Below are 25,261 nucleotides of genomic sequence, written 5' to 3' on the forward strand. Positions count from 1 at the left end.
AGGTCTGGACTGCATATAAATTTAGGCAAAAAGCTGTGAATATGGATGAAATTGCATAGGCAGAAACTATGGATGAAGAGAGCAAATGGCCTGAACCGAATCCTGCCGAATAATGGACTCCAATATTCAATATTTGAAAACTCCATAGAAGCAAATGAGTCACCAAAGAAAACCAAAGAAAAGAAAATTAGGAGGAACAGTCTGAAAGTATGGTATCAGAGTAGTGTAGAGAGTATTTTATAGGTACATTCACATTTCTGCCCCTACCCCTTACTCCACTGGATTTTTTGAACCAAATCTCAGACATTGTTATCTTTTTGTGTACAAGCTTCAATGTGTATCTTTAAAAGACAGACTCTTTTTTTAACATAGCCAAAATACCTTTGTCACACCCCCAAAATTATTAACAACCATTCTTTAATGTCACCAAATATCCAATATATCTCAGAATTTTTTTTAACAGTTTGTTTGAATTATGATAAAAACAAGAGCCAGACTTGCATTTGGTTGATATGTCTCTTTAGTCTCTTTCAATCGGTCCCCTTTCTCTTCCTTCTCTTCCCTCTCCTCCTGCTCATCCTTCAGCATATTTATAAAACTGATTGCTTGTCTTGTAGACTTTCCCAAATTCTAGATTTTGTTGATTGTCACTGTTCTTTAAAAGCACCCCTTGCTACAAGGTTTGCCATTGTTTCTAGACCTTTTCAGGAGACAAAGATGGAAAATACTATTAAAAAACATGTATACAGGGCGCCTGGGTGGCTCAGTTGGTTAAGCGACTGCTTTCGGCTCAGGTTATGATCCTGGAGTCCCGGGATCGAGTCCCGCATCGGGCTCCCTGCTCAGCAGGGAGCCTGCTTCTCCCTCTGACCCTCACCCCTCTCATGTGCTCTCTCTCTCTCATTCTCTCTGTCTCAAATAAATAAATAAAATCTTAAAAAAAAAACACAAAAAAAACCATGTATACACATGCACATAGGAGTTCATACTATTTTTTTTATTTCAAATTTATTTTATTTTAAACCTTTATTTTTTAAAGTAAGCTCTACACCTAACATGGGGCTTGAGCTCACAACTCTAAGATCAAGAGTGTCATGCCAGGCACCCCTATCTTAAACCTTTTTGATTTTATATCTCTTTTCTTAGTTCCTAATGGCATTAACATAATTACATATTTGCTTTTTAAATCAAATATGAATTTAGGTAAAAACTCATCTTTTTTCATGAGTTTCAGACTTCTATGAGTTTTGACAAATGCTTATAGTTGTAACCATTACCTCAATCAAGATACAGAATATTTTCATCACCCCCCCAAAATTCTGTGACCTTTATAATAATTACATATTTGATTTGATTTCAGAATAATAGTACTGATATTATTATGGTATTATATTATTGAAAATAGCTTAAGAATTTTTTGCAGTTCGTTTGTAAGATATATTCCACACAGATATACAGTCTGAATGTGCCCTAGAGTTCACTGAAATAATTCCTCTTTGTGTTACAAAGCCATCAACTTTACTGATGTACAAGTTTTGCTTTTCTTTTTTAGGGAGAGTTTTAGGGAGAGAATTTATTTTTATTGCTAAAGTCATGTGAAATATTTACTTGATTCTGAATTCCAGTCTATAGTATAAGCTATATTCAGAGAAGTCTAGAGCTCAGACGAAGTGTCTCATGGAGCTAGGAATCAGCCCTCTGAGGGGGATGTTCCTGCCTGGCTGCTCAGTTACTGGTACCCCTGAGGTGCACAATAAGGGTGACTAATGATTGAAAAAAAGATGCAGAGTGAAACCGACTGCCACTTAAACGAATTGATGCTGCCAGGGCAAAGCACCACTGCTGGGATGATGCTAAGGGAATGGAGCAAGTCACTTCTCCTTCTTGTCTCACCCTCCTTCTAGTCCCCACTGTGGATGGAACCTAACAGGAAGCCAGTTGAATAAAGGAGAAAGAGTTTGCAGAGTCTCAGTATCATGGAGTTGAGTATAAAGGGGTGAGTATGTGGACATGAGAGACAGTAAGTAGCAATGTGTGCTTATATTTCTCTAGTGTCATTGAGAATCAAAATCACTTAGTACAAGATCTGTACATTTCAAATTTTACTAGACTTTTCTAAAAACCACACTTAACAATTTTGATACAAAAAAGGGGGGATTTAGAGAATATTGCCTAGAGCACTACTTCTCAAATTTTAACAACACCTAGGAATCTTGTTAAAAATGCAGAATCTGGGGTGCCTGGGTGGCTCAGTCGGTTAAGCTTCTGACTCTTGATCTCAGCTCAGGTCTTGATCCCTCCCCCTTGGGCTCCACGCTGGGCATGGAGCCTACTTTTTTTAAAATGCAGGCTTTGATTCAATAGTCCTAAGGTGGCCCCGACAGTCTGCATTTTTTTTTTTTTTTTAAGATTTATTTATCTATTTGAGAGAGAGAGCACAAGCAGGAGGGGTTGAGGGAGAGAGTGAGAGAATATGAAGTCCGCTCCCGCTGAGCACAGAGCCAGAGGCGGGGCTCAATTCCATGACGCCCAGATCAGGACCTGAGCTGAAATCAAGAGTTGGTGGCTTAACCAACTGCGCCACCCAGGGGGCCCTCTGCATTTCTAATAAACGCCCAGGTGATGCGAATGATTGCATTGTAGGTCAACCATTTCCCTGTTTTGTTTTGTTTTTTTTTAAGATTTTTATTTATTTGAGAGAGAGAATGAAAGAGAGCATGAGAGGGAGGAGGGTCAGAGGGAGAAGCAGACTCCTTGCCGAGCAGGGAGCCCGATGCGGGACTCGATCCCGGGACTCCAGGATCACGACCTGAGCCGAAGGCAGTCGCTTAACCGACTGAGCCACCCAGGCGCCCCCATTTCCCTGTTTTCACAGCCACTACCATGTCATTCTTCTGCTACCTTTATGTGAAAATGCCCTTATTACGGATCATCCCAATTGCCTACCCGCTAAGAGGGGAACAAATCCCGTTCCCAGAAAGCGGGAAAAAGACAGGGTTTGAAGCCTCGGGTCTCATGCTTGGCCTCTTATTGGGCATGGATGACGTCACTCAGACAGGCGTGGCTCTAGTTGTGACGTTTCCGGCGGCGGATGGTGAAGGACGCGGCGGGAGGCGGGAGCGGAAGTGGGGGGCAGGAGGGCCGGTGGGTGGCGGAAGGGGAGGGCCGGTGGGTGGCGGAAGGGGAGGGCCGGGAAAGTCGCTCTAGTCGGCCCTTTTCCGGCGCGAGGAGCCGGAAGTTGTGGCCCGGCCGTGTCAACTAGGGGGCTGCGGGCTGAGAGTGCGGCTGAGACCGCGACCATGGGCGGGAAGAACAAGCAGCGGACCAAGGGGAACCTGAGGGTGAGTGTGGAGGTGCCTCGGCCGGCCGGGGAGTCCTCATCTCGCAGCGGCTGGTTCTACCACGCGCGCGTCCGGAGGGCGTGTGGAGCGCGGCTGTAGGGAGGCGTGTGTTTGCGTGTCGAGTGTGACCTCTCTGTTGTGTGTGCGTCCCCCCGAACCGGGTGGGTTGTCTCTGAGCAGATTGGGGATTTGTGAGGGAAAAGATGTTCCATGCCAGAGCTGTCTCCACCCGAGCACACATCCTACAATTTCCATTAAGGAATGGTTCAGTATCCGTTTCACCTGGAAGGTTACCTGGCCGGGCTAGCGGGGGTGGGGGTGTGTGGCACGAGGAACAAGGGAATTGGGTAGAAAGCATTTAAAGTGAGCCTGGTGTGCAGGGCATCTCGGATCATGTCGCTCTTTTGCTCAAAAACCTGCTGGGGCTCCCCAGATTCCTCGGGGTAAAGGCCAAATGCCTTACGATGGTATACATGGTATGTGGTCAGCCTCTGGCCCCTTCCTTTCTCTGGCACCGTCTTCAGCTTCCTCCTCGCTCGCTCCATCCAGCCACAGTGATCTCCTCACCAAGCCTTGACCTTGCCTGGAAGGCTCCCTAAGGCTCTTCTTTTAGGCGGCTACAAATTTGCTTGGGACACCCCAGTGAGGTCTGTCATGATCGCCCTATTTTAAATTGTAGCCTCCCACTCCCTGTGCTCCTTTCCTGCTTTATTTTACTCCTGTGCACTTAGGACTTCTCACATACTATGTAATTTACTGTCTTGCTTCATTTACTGTCTTGCTTCATTGGGGTGTATTATGAAGGCAGGTGTTTTTATGAAGGCTGTTGTCCTAGGAGCCTAGAACAAGGACTAGTATATAGTAGAAGCTCACTAAATATTTTTTAAAAGATTTTATTTATTTATTTATTTATTTATTTATTTGCGAGAGAGGGTGGGGGCACAAGCAGGGGGAGCAGCAGAGGGAGAGGGAGAAGCAGGCTCACCACTGGGCAGGGAGCCCACCACTGGGGGCTCCATCCGGGACCCTGGGATTATGACCTGAGCGGGAGGCAGATGCTTAACGACTAAGCCACCCAGGTGCCCCTAAATACTTGTTTAAAGAAGACCCAAAAGTGGATTAAACTTACCATTAGGGATGTTATAATGATACATTTTTATGGTATTAGGCTTGTTATGGCACAGTCCAATATTATGAGAGTGCATTTTTCCTGCTTCTGATCAAATTCTAGTGATACCAGTACATTTTCTTAGATCTGCCACTTGATCTGTTTTTGGCAGATAGTAGCAACTGTAATAATGGTAACTTGCCTTGTGTTGGTACTGTGTTAAGCACTTTACTTGCATTCTCATTTAATTTTAATTTTTTATTTGGACAGTTTTTTTTTTTTTTAAATATTCCAAACATGAGGATAAGTTGCAAAAATATTAGACTGACAAGCCATATGTTTTTTACCTAGATTCATCAATTGTTAATATTTGGTCACATTTGTTTTCTTTCTCTAAATATATGTATTTTGCTGAACCATATGAGAATTAGTTGCGTATATCATGACACTTAACTCCTGAGTACTTCAACATGTATATTCGAAACAAATGCCATTCTTCTTCATAACCATGAACAATTACAACATGCAGAAAATTTAACTTCAGTATACTACTACTGTCTAATAATAGATAACATTGTATTCAGATTTCTATATAGGTGTCAATAATGTTCTCTATAACTTGTTTTTAGATACAGCATTTTTAAAAACATCTAAGATACAATCAAGGAGTGATTCCATTCATTTAACCATTTAGCTCTAGGTAGTTTTCCTTTGGGGGTTTTTTCTTTTCTTTTTCTTTTGAGGGCAGTTCTTTTATGACAGGGACAATTTAGAAAAGTCTAGGGCAGTTCTTTTGCTTAATTTAGAATTGTCTCATTGTTCCTTATGGTGAGATTCAGGTTAAACAGTTTTTGATAGGAATGCTTCATAGATGATGTACCATCATCAGTGCATCAGGGTGCACATGTTTGTCCCACTATTGGTGTTATTTAATCACTTGGTTAAGGTGATGTCCATTGTAAAGGTATCTTTTTCTGTTGGCTATTAACAAATAATATGGGGAGTGGTATTTTGAGACTGGGAATAATCTGTTTTCTCACAAACTTTCACCTAATGGTTTTAGCATCCTTTGATGATTCTTGCTGGAATCAATTTTAATGGTTTAAAAATTTACATTTAATTTTGACAACCCAAGTAATGGCTTAATAACTTACTATTTTCTCATTTTAAAGATGATGGTACTGAGGCTTAGAGAAAGGGGAAGTTGCATAGTTGAGATTTGAACTTAAGAATGGCATTCTAGGGGCGCCTGGGTGGCTCAGTCGTTAAGCGTCTGCCTTCGGCTCCGGTCATGATCCCAGGGTCCCGGGATCGAGTCCCACATTGGGCTCCCTACTCAGCGGGAAGCCTGCTTCTCCCTCTCCCACTCCCCCTGCTTGTGTTCCTACTCTCGCTATCTCTGTCTCTGTCAAATAAATAAGTAAAATCTTAAAAAAAACAACAACAACCTATTTTTAAAAAAAAAAGAATGGCATTCTTTCATCCAACAGACTTTGAGTACTGAATGTCATGTACTCAAAGATCATAGACAGATGTTTCTTGTTCTTGAACTATTAATTTAATGATAAACATATAAGTAAGCAAATGATTATAATATATTAAAGAATTATGATATGGGTATGAATAGAAAGAAAATGGGAGAACAGAAAAAGAATGATAATTGACCTGAGGGAGGCAAGCATTGAAAACAAGAGTGTGTTTTGAAGGATGAGTAGGAGTTTGTCAGGCAATGAAAAGGAAGAAAAGGTTTTCAGGTGGAGAGAAAAGATTACACAAAGATCCGATTGTGAAAGGCATAGCATATTGAGAGAACTGTGACTTCACTTTGGGACTGGAACATAAGTGGTGGTAGCAAAATTGGGAGAGGAGAGGAGGAACTGTGACAAGGGAAGAAAAGAGCGTAAGGAGATAAGCCTGGGAAAAGCTAAGGCCAGATGGGGAAAGACCTTGTAAGTCTTCCTGAGTTTGGCCTTTAAACTGTGTACTCAGGATTGCCACCTCTACTACTTCTAGAAGACAGGTACAAAAGAATGAAGTAGGTGTAATGTAAGAAAATTAACTTTCAGAAATAGAATCAAGGTTCTTATTTTTGAACTGTGGGTATAAGCATTTAACATGCAGTAGAGGAAGTAACAAGAAACAGTAACTATATTTTAAACTCAAAGTAGACATTGAATAAAAGATACAATTAGTATATTTTTGAAGTAATTTGTTACTTTAAAACTGGAAGTTGGAAATCTGATACCTTTTATTCCGTATGTAGTTATCACTATCAGCTTGGATATTTCCGGTCAGTTCAGAATTCAGCCTTGAATTCTTTGGCTTTTTTTTTTTTTTTAAGATTTATTTATTTATTTATTTGACAGAGAGAGAGAGAGAGAGAGAGAGACCACAAGCAGGTGGAGTAGCAGGTAGAGGGAGAAGCAGGCTCCCTGATGAGCAAGGAGCCCGATGCCGGGCTCCATCCAGGCCCCTGGGATCATGACCTGAGCCGAAGGCAGTTGCTTTACTGACTGAGCCACCCAGGAGCCCCCTTTTGTTTTTTTAAATTACACTCCATGCTCAGCATGGAGCACAATGTGGGGCTTGAACTCACGACCCTGAGATCAAGACCTGAGCTGAGATCAAGAGCGGGATGCTTGACCGACTGAGCCACCCAGGCACCCCTTGACTCCTTTAGCTTTTAGCATTAATTTTTATATGATTTCATTATTCTGTTTTATAATAAAACTGTTTGTAAGTGATGTTATAGATAAAATTCTGATGTCCTAATATTATCATATTTAGTTTTCAGAATTGTATTATAATTCACGAATTTCCATTGTAGCTGTTTATCCATGTACCAGTATTGAGAAAGGTGAATTGAATAATGTTAGTTCATTTTAAGAAAGTTCTAAAATAGAGAACCTTTTCTGAAATCAGTCTTAAATGCTACTGTTTTGGAAAAAAAAAAAAGTAATTCAGGTTATCATTTTCATTTCTGGTCACTCATTTCAGTTTAGAAAATAGTCCAGATTATTTCCTGACAAATGAGTTTCCCAAACACGATTTTGCTAGGTATGAGCAAATCAAATCACACATTTGGGTAGCCCTTTCAACCATTCTTAGAAAGAAATCAGAAACAGATGAATTTATTTATTTATTTATTTATTTATTTATTTATTTTTTAAGGAACAGGTGAATTTAAATGGATTCTAATGTCATCCTGGACATTGAACTGAGGCATTTTCTTTTTTTTTTTTTTTAAGATTTTACTTAAAATCTTAAATAAAGAGAGTGCACGTGAGCAGGGGGAGGGATAGAGGGAGAGAGAGAGAGAATCTCAAGCAGACTCAGCGCTGAGCATGGAGTCCAGCACAGGGCTCAGTCACACAACCCTGAGATCATGAGCTGAGCCAAAACCAGCAGTTGGAGGCCTAACGGACTGAGCTACCCAGGCATCCCAGAGGTATTTTTCTATTAGATGACAATGAATATGTTATTCTTTCAACAGTTTAAATATTTTTTTTTTGTCACAACCAACCCCCTTAACTTTTTGCACTAAGAAGCTACTATATTGAGTATCCATCTAACAAACTACGACTATGGTTCAAAGGAGTGTATCTTATATCCTGACCATTGTATTGATTTTATGTCCATAGTAATGTAATTTGTATCCATTATAGCTCAAAGAAGTTAGGGTAACTTTGGGTATGTAGAAATGAGTGTGTCTGCCCTCAAGGAACTCCTAATCTTAGAAAGAGCTATCATTAGACTTGTCCCATGGTGGTGGTTGAGTGGATGAATGAAAAGTTGTAATTCATGTGTGAATTAATTTTATATCATTACATAGTACACATATGTGTGTATATATACTCTTTATACTAATTTGGAAATTAAAATTTTTATAAAATAGTACTTATTCTTAACCATATGTAATGCGTTCTGAGTTTTAAAGTTTTATTCTATTTTTTTGAAATGCTGTCATGACCCATTAAGTTGATAATCATGAGCCACTAATGGATTGTATCCAATTTAACCAACATTGTTCTGATGTTTAGCAGACCAGGAAATAGCACTAGGATCACTATTGATAGGTTCTTGGTGATGGGAACATTGCAGTAGATGAAATCTTAGGCTAGGAAATAAAAAGTTCTCAAATAAGGGTGGGTGCCTGGGTGGCTCAGTGAGTTAAGCATCTGCCTTTGGCTGGGGTCATGATCCCGGGGTCCTGGGATTGAGTCCTGTGTCAGGCTCCCTGCTCAGCGGGGAGTCTGCTTCTCCCTCTCCCTCTGCCTCTCCTCCTGCTTGTGCTCTCACTCTCTGAAATAAATAAAATCTTTAAAAAAAAAAACAGTTATCAAATAAAACCTTGTTCCTCTCTAAGAATTGTCAAGGACAAGAACTCAAAGTTAAATTTTGAACACTTCCTGGACTCTGACTTTTTTTCTCTCAACTTTCTTATCAGCCTTCTAACAGTGGCCGAGCTGCAGAACTGCTTGCCAAAGAACAGGGAACGGTGCCTGGATTTATTGGTTTTGGAACATCTCAGAGTGACCTAGGCTATGTTCCTGCTATTCAAGGAGCTGAAGAGATTGACAGTCTTGTAGATTCTGATTTCCGAATGGTGCTGCGGAAACTTTCTAAGAAAGATGTCACGACAAAATTAAAAGCAAGTTTTATGTTTTTCATAAAAATGATCAAGAAAATCCTTTTGTTAGAATAAAATGTCATTGGTATATTTTATGTAAAGAAAAATGAGCAATCGTTTATCACTAATAAGTTCTTTTACAATTGTACTTTTTTCTGACACATAGACTTAAGCTTAGTTTTTACCTTTTATTTTCTGGGCTATAAATTAGTTTGTTGTTCTGCACTTATTTGAACCACTTTGGAATTCTGGGTGTATGGTTTTTCCCATTAGAGAATGTAATTTTGACCCTATAGTATTAAATGGAGTTTTTGTTTGTATACATTTTATTAAAAAAAAAAAGAGAAGTTTCTATTATAGTATGTTGTGAAGGAACTCTTCAAATTAGTCCCATATGGCATAAATAGAAGCAGTGTATTCTCCCATTATATAAAATAGACTAAGCTTCTAGAACAGAATAAATATAATCAATAGATAATATTGTGGCTGTTGATCCTTAGTAATGTTGCTAATTTATTTTTAGGCTATGCAGGAATTTGGAACAATGTGTACAGAGAGAGACACAGAAATTGTAAAAGGAGTCCTTCCATACTGGCCAAGAATTTTCTGCAAAATTTCACTTGTAAGTGTTAAAAAACTTATACTAGTTTTTTGTTGTTGTTACACAGTTGTTTTTTTTTTTTTTTTAAGATTTTATTTATTTATTTGAGACAGAGAGAATGAGAGAGAGAGAGCACATGAGAGGGGGGAGGGTCAGAGGCAGAAGCAGGCTCCCTGCCGAGCAGGGAGCCCGATGCGGGACTCGATCCAGGGACTCCAGGATCATGACCTGAGCCGAAGGCAGTCGCTTAACCAACTGAGCCACCCAGGCGCCCTGTTACACAGTTTTTTGTTTTTTGTTTTTTAAAGATTTTTTATTTATTTATTCATGAGAGACAGAGAGAGAGACAGAGGCAGAGGGAGAAGCAGGCTCCCCACGGAGCAGGGAGCCCGATGCGGGACTCGATCCCAGGACCCTGGGATCATGACCTGAGCCGAAGGCAGACGCTTAACCGACTGAGCCACCCAGGCGTCCCTGTTACACAGTTTTTGATTGAAGTCATGGGGACTGTTACATTTATATGACTCATTTTTGGTGAGGATTATAAAATGTTATGTCAGTATTATGCAGATTGGATCATGTTAGTTGTATAAAGTGTATTGGGAGTCTGTTTTCAGAAATTAGGTAATTACTAGAGAATTACCTAGATACTTTCTAGTCATAGTAAAATTTGACAGTTTAATTTCTTTGCATGTTTGCTGCAAAAGAGTGAGTGTGAATTTGAGTCTATCTTGAATAGTTTTTATCTCATTGCAAGAAGGGGCAAAGGAAAAATGAATCAAATTTCTCACAATTTTTAAACTTAATAATTTTAGTTTAGCTCTGCCCGTAGGTGAGTTCTTATTAATGGGTCATCATAGCATATCCAGAAATGTCTGTATTTGTATTTTTATGGGCTGGAGCTATTTTAAACCATGTTATATTTTTACTAGGATCATGATCGCCGGGTTCGAGAAGCCACACAGCAGGCTTTTGAGAAACTTATCCTTAAAGTGAAGAAGCACTTGGCTCCTTATTTAAAAAGTTTAATGGGCTGTTGGCTAATGGCTCAGTGTGATACTTACACACCAGCTGCATGTGCAGCAAAAGATGCCTTTGAAGCAGCTTTCCCCCCAAGCAAGCAACCCGAAGCCATAGCGTTTTGCAAGGATGAAATTGCAAGTGTAAGTTCTTGGAACTGTTCTCCGTTTTCTTCCTCAAGTATTTAAGGGATATAAGGCATATTATAATGGTAGCTCTTTTACCTGGCCTTGTGAAGATTGAGTAAGTAAGTGGCGTTTAACAAAATTGACCATTTTTGATTTTTAACATAAGTAACATTTTGGATTGAATCTTTCTAAGTTATTTAAGTTTTTCATCTTTAATTTATAAATATTAGTCGTAGTACCTAAAAGATTTGGGTTTATGCTTTAGGCTACAAAATGTGAAGAAAGAATACATCTAAAAAATAAATCTAAGTTTATTTTCCCCATATTTCCATATCAGTACATGTATACAGATCTACTTCATTCTTTTTGTTGACTTTCTGATATGGATGTACAACAGTTTATTTAACTCCTTTTATATTAATAAACATTTGGGGTTTTCCCTCAGTTTTTTATTATAACAAATACTGCTTCAGTGAACATTCTTGAATAGATCTCTTCATAACCTGTGGAGTGATAGTAAAATTTATAGTAACCATATGTCGGGTCAGAGGATAAGAACATTTAAAATTTTTATAGATGGTGATAAATTGCCCTTCAGAAGTCTATATAAATAGGCTTACCTATCTGATCTTTCCACCTAATACCTCTCCTACACACACACGTGCATTCTAGTTCCCCATTTAAGTTATTGGTTCTTCCATTCTTTATTTTTCAGGTTTACCAAGTTTGTTTTTCTAGGGATGGGGTTTGTAGCTTTAATCATATTCTCAAAGGGAGTTGTCTAACCCAAGAATCATTGGTTTATTTAACATATCAAGTATTAAGTGTTGTGAGAGTGAAGTGTGATGAGTTGGAACACTAGGAGTTTTAGAAAATGGATTTTGAGATAACTAATTTGACTATTCAGGTTTTCATTTGGTTGGTTTTTTGTTCTTGGCTTTGTTATGGATGGGTAACTGATCATTGAATATGTGGATTATTTCCTCCATTATTCCCCCTTTACTTGGTTATGTCACAGTTCTTAGAGGTACTGAGTTTGAACTTTCCCAAGTTCAAAACCAATTTTGTAGAGAGGAGTTAGGCAAATGAAGACCAAAATGTCAGATTTATAGTTATTACATTATACTGTCTGTAAGAACATAGGCTCCAGGTCATACACACAGTGGGTTCTAGTCCCACTGTGCCATTAGTTTTGCATGTGACCTTGGGCAAGTTTCTGTGCCTCTATTCATCTATTAAAGTGGAAATTGTACTTCATTGAGTAGTTGTGAGGATTAATTTAGTCAATGGATGAAATGTATTCAAAGCAATACCTAGCATGTGGAAAAGCTAAGTAAATGTTACCTATTGTTATTGCCGATAAAAGGGGTCCTAGAACAGTGGGTTCCCTAGTCTGCATCCTGGAAGTAGGCAGATTTACCCACTTTGAACGGAACCTTAGACATTTCTCCATGATGAAGCAGAGCACAACATGTGGTCTCCTCTATGAGCTGGGAGGCGCTCAAAAAGAGGGGAGAGGAAAACAACCTAATTTCTCTTCCAAACTTACTCATCGGGAATTCTACTTCACTGCTGTGTACAAGAGGAATGGAGGAGCAAGAGACCAGGAGTATTTAAGGGGAAATTCCTCTTGACAGGTATTGGAGATGTTCAGAAGAAGTATCCTCTCCTTTTTATCCCAAAAGCAGTCAACCTTGGGGATTGATAGGGAAAGAAAAATAGGTAAAATTCAAATCTTTTAGTTTTGCTGCTTCATTTGCTACTTTTTGGGGGAAGGGGTAAAAACTTTTAGGTCAGATAAGGTTTATGTTCTAACTGTTCACCATTGACAGTTCAATAAAATCTCAAGGTTTATGGAATTCCCCCCCCCCCATAGGTGCTGCAGGATCATCTTATAAAAGAAACACCTGATACACTCAGTGACCCACAGTAAGTTATGTTCTATCTGTGTAACTCATGTTAAGAATTTGTTTCACTCATAGGTAATAAGACAATCATTTCAAGGTCACATTTTTAAAAAAGGGATTGTAAAAGTAGAGATGAAAATACTTAATATAATACTATATGCCAGGTGCTGTTTTAAGTGTTTTTACTTGCAAGTTGTCCTGTTTAATTTGAATTATCTGGGAGTTACGTGTTTTGTTCTTTTACAAAGAAATATTTTTATGTTTTTCCCACATTTACCTTTTGATAGTCCTAGCAGGAATCATTTTAAGGTCTGGTTGAAATAGTGAAGAACTATGAATAGTTCTGTTGAAAGAGTAGTAAAATGTCCCATTTACTTTTATGTACAAATAAAACTATGAGAAGTTCATAATGGAAAGTAATCTTAGATGCACTGATACCAATTCCTAGAATCATCTTGCTACTGAGAGCAATATATTTGCACACTTTTTTCAAGTCACAGCTTTTCATCTACTTTCACCTTGTATTAGTTGAAAAATATGTGATTAAAATTCTGTGTATGTTCATATTTTAAGGGAGGAGGGTTGGCACAGGGAGGTAGAATGTAGAAATAAAGCAACTTCAGTAGATATTTAATGATAAAACATTTAAAAAAGAAGTGCCAAATATGCAGTTTGGCTTATTTTCAATCCTTATGTATATTTATTTTCTTTTCACATCAAGAACGGTTGCAGAGGAAGAAAGAGAAGCTAAATTCTATCGGGTTGTAACTTGTTCCTTATTGGCCTTAAAAAAATTGCTTTGCCTCTTACCTGATAATGAGCTTGATTCTCTGGAGGAGAAATTTAAGTCTCTTTTATCACAGAATAAGTTTTGGAAATATGGAAAACACAGTATACCTCAGGTATCTTAATCTTTTATTGTAAACATTTCTGTGATTCCTTTTTTTCCACTCTGATATTGTTTATATTTTTGCTTTATGCTTATTATTTATGTTTAAAACTCAGTGAACACATCTTTGTGGTTGGACTGAATTCCTCTTTTACTGCAATGTTATTGTATTTTCACTTTTTTATTTAGTTATTTAGACCTCAGGTTCAGAGTTATATTATTACACTCCTCTGTTCATTGTGCTTTAAAATTGTTGCTTTGTGTGAGGCTCTTCTAACTTAATGCATTTTTTCTCTCTTGTCTCTGCTTCCCTTTTCATCCTCCACTTCTACCAGCTAACCATTCTAAATGTGCTTAGTGTATGTCCTTTTGTATGTAAAGTTGATGCTTGTTATTCATGGTAATTAGGTTATATGAAGAACCCGCAAACATTGAATTAGTGAATACTGAAGCATTGCTCCTAGGGGAAATATAAGATTAGGTGTCTGCGAGTCTTTGGTCACAACATTTTTCTCGGTCAATATATAACCTTGTTTTATGTATGTTTGTTTAAAGACATCTTAATATATATTGCTGATTCATTAACATTGAACTCCTGGACAATAGCACTAGAAGTCATGCCTGAATGAAGCTTATCTAATATGCATTTTCTCTGTTAGGCACATCATAGCCCTTTTGCATGTATTTTTAATTCAAATAAATGATACTATGTTATATTTCGTTCCATTTATTTTTTACTTAGTACTTTTTAAGTACTAGGTGGCTCAGTTGGTTAAGCGTCTTAACTCTTGATTTTGGCTCAGGTCATGATCTCAAGGTTGTGAGATTGAGCCTTCATTGGGCTCCACTCTAAGCATGGAGCCTGCTTAAGATTCTCTCTCTCTGAAAAGAAATAAATCAAAAGTACTAAAATACTTTAAATCTATCATGTTCTTATATGTATATTTGGTCCGTGCCTTCTAACTGCTCTGTAGTACTCAGAATTGCATTCCTTCCATTTTACCCCCCCCCCACATTCTCTCAGTGGTAGACGCCCTGATTGCCTCCAACTCCCTGCCTTCACAACAGGCAGCAGTGAACATCTTCATTTATATCCCTTCAAATCTGCAAGGATTTCTTTTTTTTTTTTTTTTAAGATTTTGTTTATCTGACAGAGAGAGACACAGCAAGAGAGGAAACACAAGCAGGGGGAGTGGGAGAGGGAGAAGCAGGCTTCCCGTGGAGCAGGGAGCCCAATGTGGGACTCGATCCCAGGACCCTGGGATCATGATCCGAGCCCGAAGACAGACGCTCAACCACTGAGCCACCGAGGTGCCCCTGCAAGGATTTCTTTTTATTTATTTGAGGGAAAGAGAGAGCATGGGTGGGGGAAGAGAGGGAGAAACAAATTCCCTGCTGAGTAGGGAGCCTGATATAGGGCTCAGTCCCATGACCCCGGGATCATGACCTGAGCCGAAGGCAGAGTCGCCAGCTGAGCCACACAGGTGCCCCAAATTAGTTTTTTTCATAGAAGTATCCTGAAAGTTGAAAGACTGTCTTATCCTTACTCTGGCACCTTTGTCAAAATTCAGTTGACCATATATCTTGGATTTTAATTTTAGACTCATTATTCCATTTATTTATATGTTTATCCTTACACCAATACCACACTCTCTTGATTATTATTGTTTTGTAATAAATTTGGAAACCCTCCAGCTTTGTTCTTTTTAAAAAATTTTAGGTTATGTTAGGCTATGTTAGGCCCCTTTCATCCTAAAATAGTATTTTATAATGTGTTTCATCCTGATCATGTTTATAATTTTTGGTGCTGTTGTGAAATGGGTTTTGTTTTTTGTTACATTTTTTATTACATTTTTTATTTTGTTTGTACTGAGATAGGTATCCTATACTTTTGTATGTTAATTTATATTCAGCAACTCTCTCAAACTCTTGTTAGTTCTAATAGTCAGTGTTTAGATCTTTTTGAATATTTTTTTTTTAAAGATTTTATTTATTTATTTGAGACAGAGAGAATGAGAGAGAGAGAGCACATGAGAGGGGGGAGGGTCAGAGGCAGAAGCAGGCTCCCTGCCGAGCAGAGAGCCCGATGCGGGACTCGATCCAGGGACTCCAGGGTCATGACCTGAGCCGAAGGCAGCCGCTTAACCAACTGAGCCACCCAGGCGCCCCTCTTTTTGAATATTTTTATAGCCTGTTATTTTGTTATGATTATAGCTACTTACTTGGGTTACTTTCCAATTCTTTTTTTTTCCTTGTCTCTTAGTATTAATTAGGTCCTGCAGTTGCGTAGAAGTGGTGATAGCTGGCATCCTTTTCTTGTTCCTGACTTTAATGAAATAGTTGTAGACTCTTAATATTTTGAGTATTGGGGTGCCTGGGTGGCTCAGTCGTTAAGCGTCTGCCTTCGGCACAGGTCATAATCCCAGGGTCCTGGGATCAAGCCCCACATGGGGCTCCCTGCTCTGTGGAAAGCCTGCTTCTCCCTCTCCCACTCCCTCTGCTTGTGTTCCCTTTCTCGCTGTCTCTCTCTCTGCCAAATAAATAAATAAAATCTTAAAAAAAAATTGCTTATTTAAAAAGAATATTTTGAGTATGATGCTTTCTCTAGATTTTTTAAGGTTTAAAGTTTCCTTTTCCTTTTTTTTTTTTTAAAGATTTTATTTATTTATTTGAGAGAGAGAGAATGAGAGAGAGCACATGAGAGGGGGGAGGGTCAGAGGGAGAAGCAGACTCCCTGCTGAGCAGGGAGCCTGATGCGGGACTTGATCCAGGGACTCCAGGATCATGACCTGAGCAGAAGGCAGTTGCTTAACCAACTGAGCCACCCAGGCGCCCTCCTTTTTATTCTTAATTTGCTGAGTATTTGTCATAAATTAATGATAAAATTTTCTTGATTGCTTTTTCTGATATGTTTAAATGATCATATAATTTTCCAGCCTAGCATTTAAGAGATAAACTTAGTCATGCTGTGTATTTATCTTTTTAAGTACACTGCTAAAATCGATTTGGTAATATTTTATATAAAATATGCAGAAATAAAGTACTTTGTGAGGTTTAATATAGGTGTATATGTATTTTTTTATCCCAGAAAATATTATTATGATACTCTTTGAATCTTTTTACCTGCGTATTTATTGCTTTGTTTGCTCTTTATTCCTTTTTTCATCCTTCCATCTGGGATCATCTGCTTTGTATGTAGAACATGTCCTTTGGATTTCTTTTTGTGTTGGTCTGCCAATGATGAAGTCTTTTTCTTTCCTCTGTCAGAAGATATTTTTATTTCACTTTCTTTTTTTTTTAAGGTTTTATTTTTTCAAGTAATCTCTACATCCGTTGTGGGGCTCAAAGCTACAATCCTGAGACCAAGAGTCTCATGCTCTGTTGACTGAACCAGCTAGACACCCCTTCATTCTCATTGACCTAAATTTTAACTGGGTACAGGATTAAATATTGGCAGTTGTTTTCTTGTTGATTTTATTGTTGCTATTGAAGTTAGATGTCAGTCTTACTGTCCTTCCTTTGAAGGTAGTTTGTCTTTTTCCTCTGGCCACTTTTAAGGTTTACTCTTTGTTTTGGTTTTGGTTTTGGTTTTGTTTTTTTTGTAGTTGCACCATTTTGTGTCTTGGTGTAGATTCCTTTTTATGTGTCCTGCTTGGGATTTGTTGGATTTCTTGAGTTTGTAGATTGGTGTATTTCATTGGCTCTACAGAATGTGTAGCTATTAACTTCTTCAGATATTTCCATTACTTCATTCTCTCCTCTTCCTTTGGGATTCTGATTAAATATATATTAAATCTTCTTTATCCTCTGTGTTTTATGTTGTCCTTGGTGTTTTTCATCTTTTTTGTCTTCCCATGCTACTTGGTGGATAATTTTTTTATTTCTCATGATCTGTTCTTAAACTGTGAATTGAGTTCTAATCTATCTATCATGTATCTATCTTTCTTTCTGCCTGTTTATTTTTAGTTTAGGAATTGTGTTTCATTCTTTTTCACATCTGCTGTGCTTTTTCTGAGATCCTTTTCCTTTCAGATTTCTTTAAACTTTTGCTTCTTTAAATATAATAAGAATTGTTGATAAGGAATTTGTAACTGATAATTCAAAGATTTAAAGTCTCAGATCTCTGTGTCATCTTTTGTTTCTGCTGATAGTGGCTGATGGTTTCTTAGTTTTTGTTTGGTTGGTTGTATTTAACTTTGTGCGGCCTAGTAGCCTAGTGCATCAATAGGAATAATTTGAGGCCCCAACTGAAGACCTCAGCCACTAGAGAGGATCTGGCTTCAGCCAAAGAAATAGAAAGTTGAATTCTTTCTGCCTTCACTTTTATGTGGTAATTCCTAATGTCCTTTCAGCCCACATACTCTACGCAAGATTTTAAAATGTTTTTTCTAGGCTTTTTAGTTTTATTAATGGGAGGGTTAGTATGAATAAACAATTAAGCTATTAAATAAAAATTTCATCGTAGCTCTACTAGGCTTTAATTTAATCCAGCTTTTCCTTTTTTGTTTTAGATCCGCTCAGCTTATTTTGAGTTAGTTTCTGCTTTGTGCCAGCGTATTCCACAGTTGATGAAAGAGGAAGCATCCAAAGTGAGCCCATCTGTTCTACTTAGCATTGATGACAGTGACCCCATTGTGTGCCCAGCTCTCTGGGAAGCTGTACTGTATACACTTACAACTATTGAGGTGTGTAAGAGAGGTACATCCAGTACATCGGGGAGTATTTGTCTTCTTAGTTTGTATTTTAGAAGCCTTAGATATGATGTGAGAGAGAGCCTATCAGATTATACTATCTAAAACTTACTGGAAAAAAATATTTTCTTAGAAATAAAATACTTAATCCAAAACTTGGTATAAATCTTAAACTGACTATAAAATGGCATAGAGTTTTTATTGTACTTTTAGTTTAGCCAGTATCAATTATTCTTTAAACCTTATGTGGTCCAGTGCAGTCAGTATATCTGAATCTTTTATTTAAGATTGAATATTGCTGTCCCTTTTACAAAGCAGCTTTTGTAGAAGTCTTTTAAGTTAATTATTTCTGATCAATTATGTGTTAAGCACGTATGATTACTATATGTAATAAATTTATTAAAGTTTCTGAGTTTTAGTTTAAATTTAGTTTTAGTGATGAGAGATTTTAACCTCTCTAGGTAGAATGCATGATTATTACTTTTGAGAGCTTATATGTCTCTTAATTGGGAAGAGTATTTTATGATCTCTAATTGTTATTATAATCTTTCCTTTGTTAGGACTGTTGGCTTCATGTAAATGCAAAAAAAAGTGTGTTTCCGAAGCTGTCAGCTGTGATCCGTGAAGGTGGTCGGGGTCTGGCTACTGTCATATATCCTTATCTTTTGCCATTTATCAGCAAACTCCCTCAGACCATTACAGATCCAAAGTTGGATTTCTTCAAAAATTTCCTCACCTCTGTAGTTGCAGGGTAAGGAGTTTAAATTTCTTGATCACAAGAGATTTTTCTTGTTTGCATATATGGGTAGGATGACATACTCGTTATTGTCTGATTTAAATTTCTCCAAATTGTTTTGCTGTTCATTAAGCACTTTTAGAGTTTTCAGAGAATTACAATTGGAATCCTTTTCTTGGGTACTTTCAAGGCTTCAGTTGTAGTACACAATAGAAAGTGCAATGAATATGGTAAGGCCTTAGATGGAAATAGACCATTTTTCAAATGTCATTTTTTGTTATGTTGATAAATACAAATGCCCAAATGGAAAAAATGAACCACTGAAGAGTTTGTAACTTCCATAAACTTAAATATGATAGCTGTTTTTAAAGTCATAATTTAAAAAAATCATTTCTTAGTGTAATTGTTGAACTTAAAAAAGATACTCAGTTTTATTAATGATTACAAAATTATTTTTTACTACATTATTATCTTTATTTAAGTCCTCTCTTTAAAATTTCAGATGGATTTGTTCCTGAATAGAAAATAGACATGTATTCTCTTTTGTTGACATATTTGAAAATATGCTTTTTTCACACTTCTTCAAGTTCCTATTGTTCTGAGTTTTTAGTTTAAGAATTTTACTGTAAAAAGTTCTCTTCTTTTGGTATGATGCCTTATCCATGTCTTTATTTAGGTGTTTCTGAGTTGCTTATTTTCTTTTTTGTGAAAGAGTAAGCCATAGTTATTTATTATTTCTTAGGCTGTCAACAGAAAGAATAAAAACCAGCTTTTCAGAGTGCTCAGCAGTAATATCAGCTTTTTTTGAATGCTTACGTTTTATAATGCAACACAACTTAGGTGAGGAAGAAATTGAAGAGATGCTCATCAATGACCAGGTACTTATAATGTAAAAATCATCAGTGCCTTTGCACACTGACTATAAAGAATCAAGCCCATTGTATCTTGTTGCCATTTTTATTAATTAGCCTTCATATAGATTTCATTTTTTATTATTTACAAATTGAGTAACGTGTATTGCTGACCAACTAAATAAAAATTCTATATTGTTTGTTGCCAGAATAATACCATAATTCTTGAGTACTAATTAGTCTCTGGATGTGCAAACCCTGTTTATTGTAGAGTTGTAACACAAAACATAGTTTCAAAGTTGCTATTTGTGGTCTTTTATATTAAGTGTAAATTATGCAATAATTTGTTACTTCTAAAATATTTAACAACATTTATCCTTTTGTGAACAGTTGTGCTTGGCTTTTAGAGCCAGTGATGAGAGCAAGTTCTGGAATATGGTTCCTTATGTTAGGAAATTAATGAAATTATATAAGCGTAGATCCTGGTTGAGGTCTCCGTTAACTTCTCTTTGTAATTTAAGAAAAAGCGTTCTGAACTCTATGGGTCCTGTATGTCTTTCATATTGATTTAGAAAAAAGTAAAAAACTTGAATAAGTTCAGAAAATGCAAAGAAGACTATATTATTTGTTAATGACCAATAATCTTGATTAATTATATCATAAAAAGTAATTTAGGGGGAATGCAGCGAAATTGTTAACCTCTTTGTATGATATGAAAATGATCTTCAAGTTAACTCTTCAGAGTTTTGAGGGGGAAAAAAATCAATGTTTTTCAGTTATTAAATATGGAATTTTATAATATTTTACAAATACCTTGTTTATTTATTTTTTTTAATTTTGAGAGAGAGCAAGCAAGCAAGTGGGAGGAGGGGCAGAGGGAGAGGTTTAGAGAGAATCTTAAGCTGGCTCCATGCCCAGCTCAGAGCCTGACTCGGGGCTTGATCTCAAGACCTTGAGATCATGACCTGTGCCGAAATCAAGAGTCGGGGGCTGCTTAAGGACTGAGCCACCCAGGCGCCCCCCCCCCGCCCTTGTTTATTTAATTTTACTTGTTTTTTTTACAAATACCTTGTTTAAATTATATTGCTCCTGAAAACTGAACTTTTCTATTTCTACCTTCTCTTTTAGTTGATTCCTTTTATTGATGCCGTCCTCAAAGACCCAAGATTGCAAGATGGGCAGCTGTTTAACCATTTAGCAGAAACTTTAAGTTCCTGGGAAACCAAAGCAAATGTGGAAAAAGATGATAAAACAGCTCACAGTTTGGACAAAGTGCTACTAAATTTTTGGGAAAGACTCTCAGAGATCTGTGTGGAGAAAATCAATGAGCCAGAAGCTGATGTGAAATCCGTGTCAGGTGTATCTAACCTGCTACAGGTCCTTCAGAAGCCAAAGGGCTCACTGAAGTCAAATAAAAAAAAAGTTGGTAAGGTTAGATTTACTGATGAGCTACCAGAAAGTAATAAAGAGAATGAAAAATGTGTCTCCTCAGAAGGCGAGAACAGTGAAGGCTCTGAATTAATGACTGAACCTTCTCTCACTCATAATTGTTCAGACCTTATATCGCCGCTAAGGAAGAAACCTTTGGAAGACTTGGTCTGTAAACTAGCAATGATGAGTTTTAATTATGTCAATGAGCAAAAGTCGGAGCAACATCTAAGGTTCCTTTCTACTCTGCTTAGTTCTTTCTCTTCAACCCAGGTATTTAAAATATTGTTAGGTGATGAAAAATGGAGTATTGTCAAAGCTAAACCTCTTGAAATAGCCAGACTTGCACAAAAAAATCCTGCAGTGCGGTTTTTATACCAGAAACTGATTGGTTGGCTAAATGAAGATCCAAGGAAGGAAGCTGGTTTCTTGGTGGACATTTTGTACAGTGCCCTCCATTGCTGTGACAATAATATGGAAAGAAAATATGTCTTGGATGATCTCATTGAGGTATTGTTCTTGTGTATCTCTTTAAACTATAATGGTTTACATTGCCACACTAATTATTGACAAATAGAATGAGACCTGCATGGAGGTTATTCTTGGGTGGTTTCTTGGCTGTGAATATCTGTTTAAAGAAGAGCAATATATTCTTTCCAATTTTAGTATATGTGCTGCCAAAGCGAGCACAAGCAATATATCCTTGATTGTGATGGGGAGGTGTATGAGACTTACGGGTATGTGTTCAGTAAGAATGGTAAGATGACAAATGCTTGGTAATAAAAGGCAAAGTTTTTTAGTCTATACTTTTTAAAGTTGGAGTAGCTAAAAAAGTTTTAGTTTTGTAGTGATTACATAGCGACTTCATTCCTTCTAGCAGATTATTTCTAATTCTTTTTCCTCTTTCAGGGGGATCTGAAATGGAATTCTATTCTTCAGGTCATTGAAAAGGTATCTTAGGGATTTTTTTTTTCTTTTTCTCCTTTTTTGTATTTATGGGTATAGAAAAATTAAAACCAATCCTATTCACATGCAGGTATGTAGTCAGGTGTCTCTGTTAGAGAACTTCCTTCTTATCATAACTTTCTTCCCATAATTGGGAAAGCTTTTGTTGTTTGCCTTTCTTTAGTATTATTTTTCTGGTTAGGAATATCAGCAAAGAGGGACTAGGCTCTGGAAAATCCAGTGTTTCTCCCCTAGCAGGTAACAAAGGGAGAGTTAAACATTTGATTACCTTTAAATTAAGACTATAGGTTTCTACCCTTATCCTAGTTACCTTTTCTTCTATAGAAATGGATTGAGTGGTTTTAGCTTTGGCTAGAACACTTCAAGAAATTAAGTTTGTCCTACTCTGGAATACTATACAGGCAAATTAAGATCCTCCAGGCTTTGTCTGATTGCCACTTGACTAAATAAAATTAGTGATAGAAATAATGAAAAGAAATCAAGGAACCTAAGCAATTTAGAAGTTTTAAAAATGGCTTAAGTGTTTTATCCTAATAAAGATGTAAATGATGCAATACTTTTCTTTTTTTTTTTTTAAAGATTTTATTTATTTATTTGAGAGAGAGAGAATGAGAGAGAGCACATGAGAGGGGGGAGGGTCAGAGGGAGAAGCAGACTCCCTGCTGAGCAGGGAGCCCAATGCGGGACTCGATCCAGGGACTCCAGGATCATGACCTGAGCCGAAGGCAGTCGCTTAACCAACTGAGCCACCCAGGCGCCCGATGCAATACTTTTCAACCATAGAAATGTTTAGACTAGTTACCTAAAATTTTTATTTTAGCATTTTTTATTATTTTTAAATTTTACACAGATAACTTTTTAATTTACTTTTTAATTTAAGGTTTTTTTTTTTCGTATCTTTATTTTAAATTATGGTAAAAGCCCCATAACAAAATTTGCTATCTCAACTATTTCTGCGTTTACAGTTCAGTAGTGTTAAGGATATTCATAGTATTGTGAACCAGTCTCCAGAATTTATCTTGGAAAACTGAAACTCTATGCCCATTAAATAGTAACTCCCTATTTCCCCTAATAGTTTCTTTTTACAGAATAAATACAGAATATTAATTTACTGTTTTTCAATGAGAAATATAACTTATCAATATTTCATTAGTTTATCCAGTACCTTCTCTTTCTATAGACAGGGTACATGAAAAGCCAAATTATCAGAAAGCTACTTGGTAAGTCTAGAATCAGAGCAAAAGGAGTTAATAATTTGATAAGAGAAGACTAATACCCATTTTTAACTTAGGAATGTACTTGCCAGGTAACTCAAATACTCATATCCATTTGGAAGACTATGCTCTTCCTGGGTAGAGTTTAGAAGTTACGGGTGTGTTTGCCTCTTACACTTCCATGACTAACTGGTCTCTTCACTCCTCCTTAAAGCTGGTCAGGTTCTTTCTGTAGATTGGTTAAAACATTAAGTATTGTACTTCATGTCTTGCTAACTTGAGAGACATTTAGAAGTTTATTTCCTGGATTCTTTAAAATAGATCAGTTTTATTTAGTAAACTGTGTTAGGAAAGCCAATATTATAGCTATATAGACTCTAGTTTTTCTTGTTTTTATGCAACTTTATACTTTATGATCAGAGTTATAAAGTCAGCTTCTTTAAAAACAAACCTGAATTTTGTAACCAGAAAAGGACTTTTGAGATTTTCTAGGTTAATCTTCATTTCTAAAATGAGGAAAGAGGCCCAGGTTGGTTAAGAGATTTGTCCAAGGTCATAAAGCCAGAATAGTGGTAAAGCTTGGGCTAAAATAAAAGTCCTGGTTACCTACAGTTTCTTAAATAAGAGGATAAACAGTTTTTTAGGCACCACCCAATCCGCACTTGGATTTTTTTTTTTTTTCCAGATTGCTTTGAAATGAACCAAGTTGCAAATTCCTTTCTTGTCAGCCCTAAAGCAAAAGAAGCTCTGGAAACATGGATCAGCATGCTTTTGGGGGTGGATTTACAGTTTTTTTTTTCCTTGCTTCCCCACTCCATGAAAATAAACCAGTTGCTGTTAGATATCTGGCCTCAGTTACTATTGCAGAGAATTAAGGGAAATAATAAGGCCCATTGTTCATATTGAAGTAACTTACAACTATTAAATAATGGTTGTTCTTTAATTTTAGTAAAATTAATGAACAGAAATTTAAAATATAGAGCATTTTAAAATCTGTCTTCAAAGTTCATCCATTCATTATTCATTGAACATATCTGCAGTGTTGATAGCAGGTATCAAAGAAGTTTAAGACAGTCTCTACTCTCAAGGAACTTACAATCCCATTGGAAACAAGACATACACAGATGAAACATTATAAATAATAATACAATCCAGTAAGTGCTTTAGAAATTCAGAGAAAAGCAGTGATGAGTATGGACTGGAGTGGTTGGGGAAGATTTCGTAAAGCAGGTGGGCTTTGTAACAATTCTGAGAGAATGGATGGGATTTTGATAAGTAAAGAAGAGGGGAAGTATTTGTGGTTGGGAAGATAGCGTGAGTAAAGCATGAAAGTGTACATAAGCAAGGCTTAGTGGGGAAGAGGGACAATACCAGCCTTCTTAGAACTTGAGGAAGAGTGGGGGTAGTGTTGGGGCCATGATGATGAAGGGAGGTAATATGGTACAAGTAATATTTTAGGTAGATATACTTTTTGATCTTGCTTCTAATCTTTGCTTTGATTTTATGGTTTTAGGCATGTTCTAGTTCAGATAAACATGCTTTAGTAACTCCTTGGCTAAAAGGAGAAATCATTGGAGAGAAATTGGTAACCTTGGCAGATCATCTTTGTAATAAGGACTTGGAATCCTCAGTACCTTCTGAATCTTACTTCTCAGAAAGATGGGCTCTTCTAAGCTTGGTATTATCCCAACACATTAAAAATGGTAGGCAAAAATATGGCTTTTGTTTTTTAGTAGGAAAAAAATCTTTTG

General features: G+C 37.1%; 1 protein-coding gene across 1 annotated transcript in view; it reads left to right on the forward strand.

The window, feature by feature from the left end:
* The first annotated feature begins 3,195 nt into the window (after positions 1-3,195).
* LTN1 (listerin E3 ubiquitin protein ligase 1) overlaps positions 3,196-25,261 on the forward strand; it is a 76,436-nt gene continuing 54,370 nt past the window's right edge. The window contains exons 1-12 of the mRNA XM_064579673.1: positions 3,196-3,341; positions 8,897-9,100; positions 9,603-9,701; positions 10,613-10,843; positions 12,705-12,757; positions 13,457-13,637; positions 18,136-18,309; positions 18,876-19,066; positions 19,794-19,929; positions 21,031-21,840; positions 22,240-22,281; positions 25,024-25,213. Coding sequence (XP_064435743.1) covers positions 3,300-3,341; positions 8,897-9,100; positions 9,603-9,701; positions 10,613-10,843; positions 12,705-12,757; positions 13,457-13,637; positions 18,136-18,309; positions 18,876-19,066; positions 19,794-19,929; positions 21,031-21,840; positions 22,240-22,281; positions 25,024-25,213 — 2,353 coding nt within the window. The 5' untranslated portion in view covers positions 3,196-3,299. The remainder of the gene's footprint in view (positions 3,342-8,896; positions 9,101-9,602; positions 9,702-10,612; positions 10,844-12,704; positions 12,758-13,456; positions 13,638-18,135; positions 18,310-18,875; positions 19,067-19,793; positions 19,930-21,030; positions 21,841-22,239; positions 22,282-25,023; positions 25,214-25,261) is intronic.

The sequence above is a fragment of the Mirounga angustirostris genome, unplaced genomic scaffold (genome assembly GCF_029215605.1).
Source record: "Mirounga angustirostris isolate CCGP_5_RB_7025 unplaced genomic scaffold, mMirAng1.0.hap1 SCAF_1, whole genome shotgun sequence".
Taxonomy (NCBI): Eukaryota; Metazoa; Chordata; class Mammalia; order Carnivora; family Phocidae; genus Mirounga; species Mirounga angustirostris.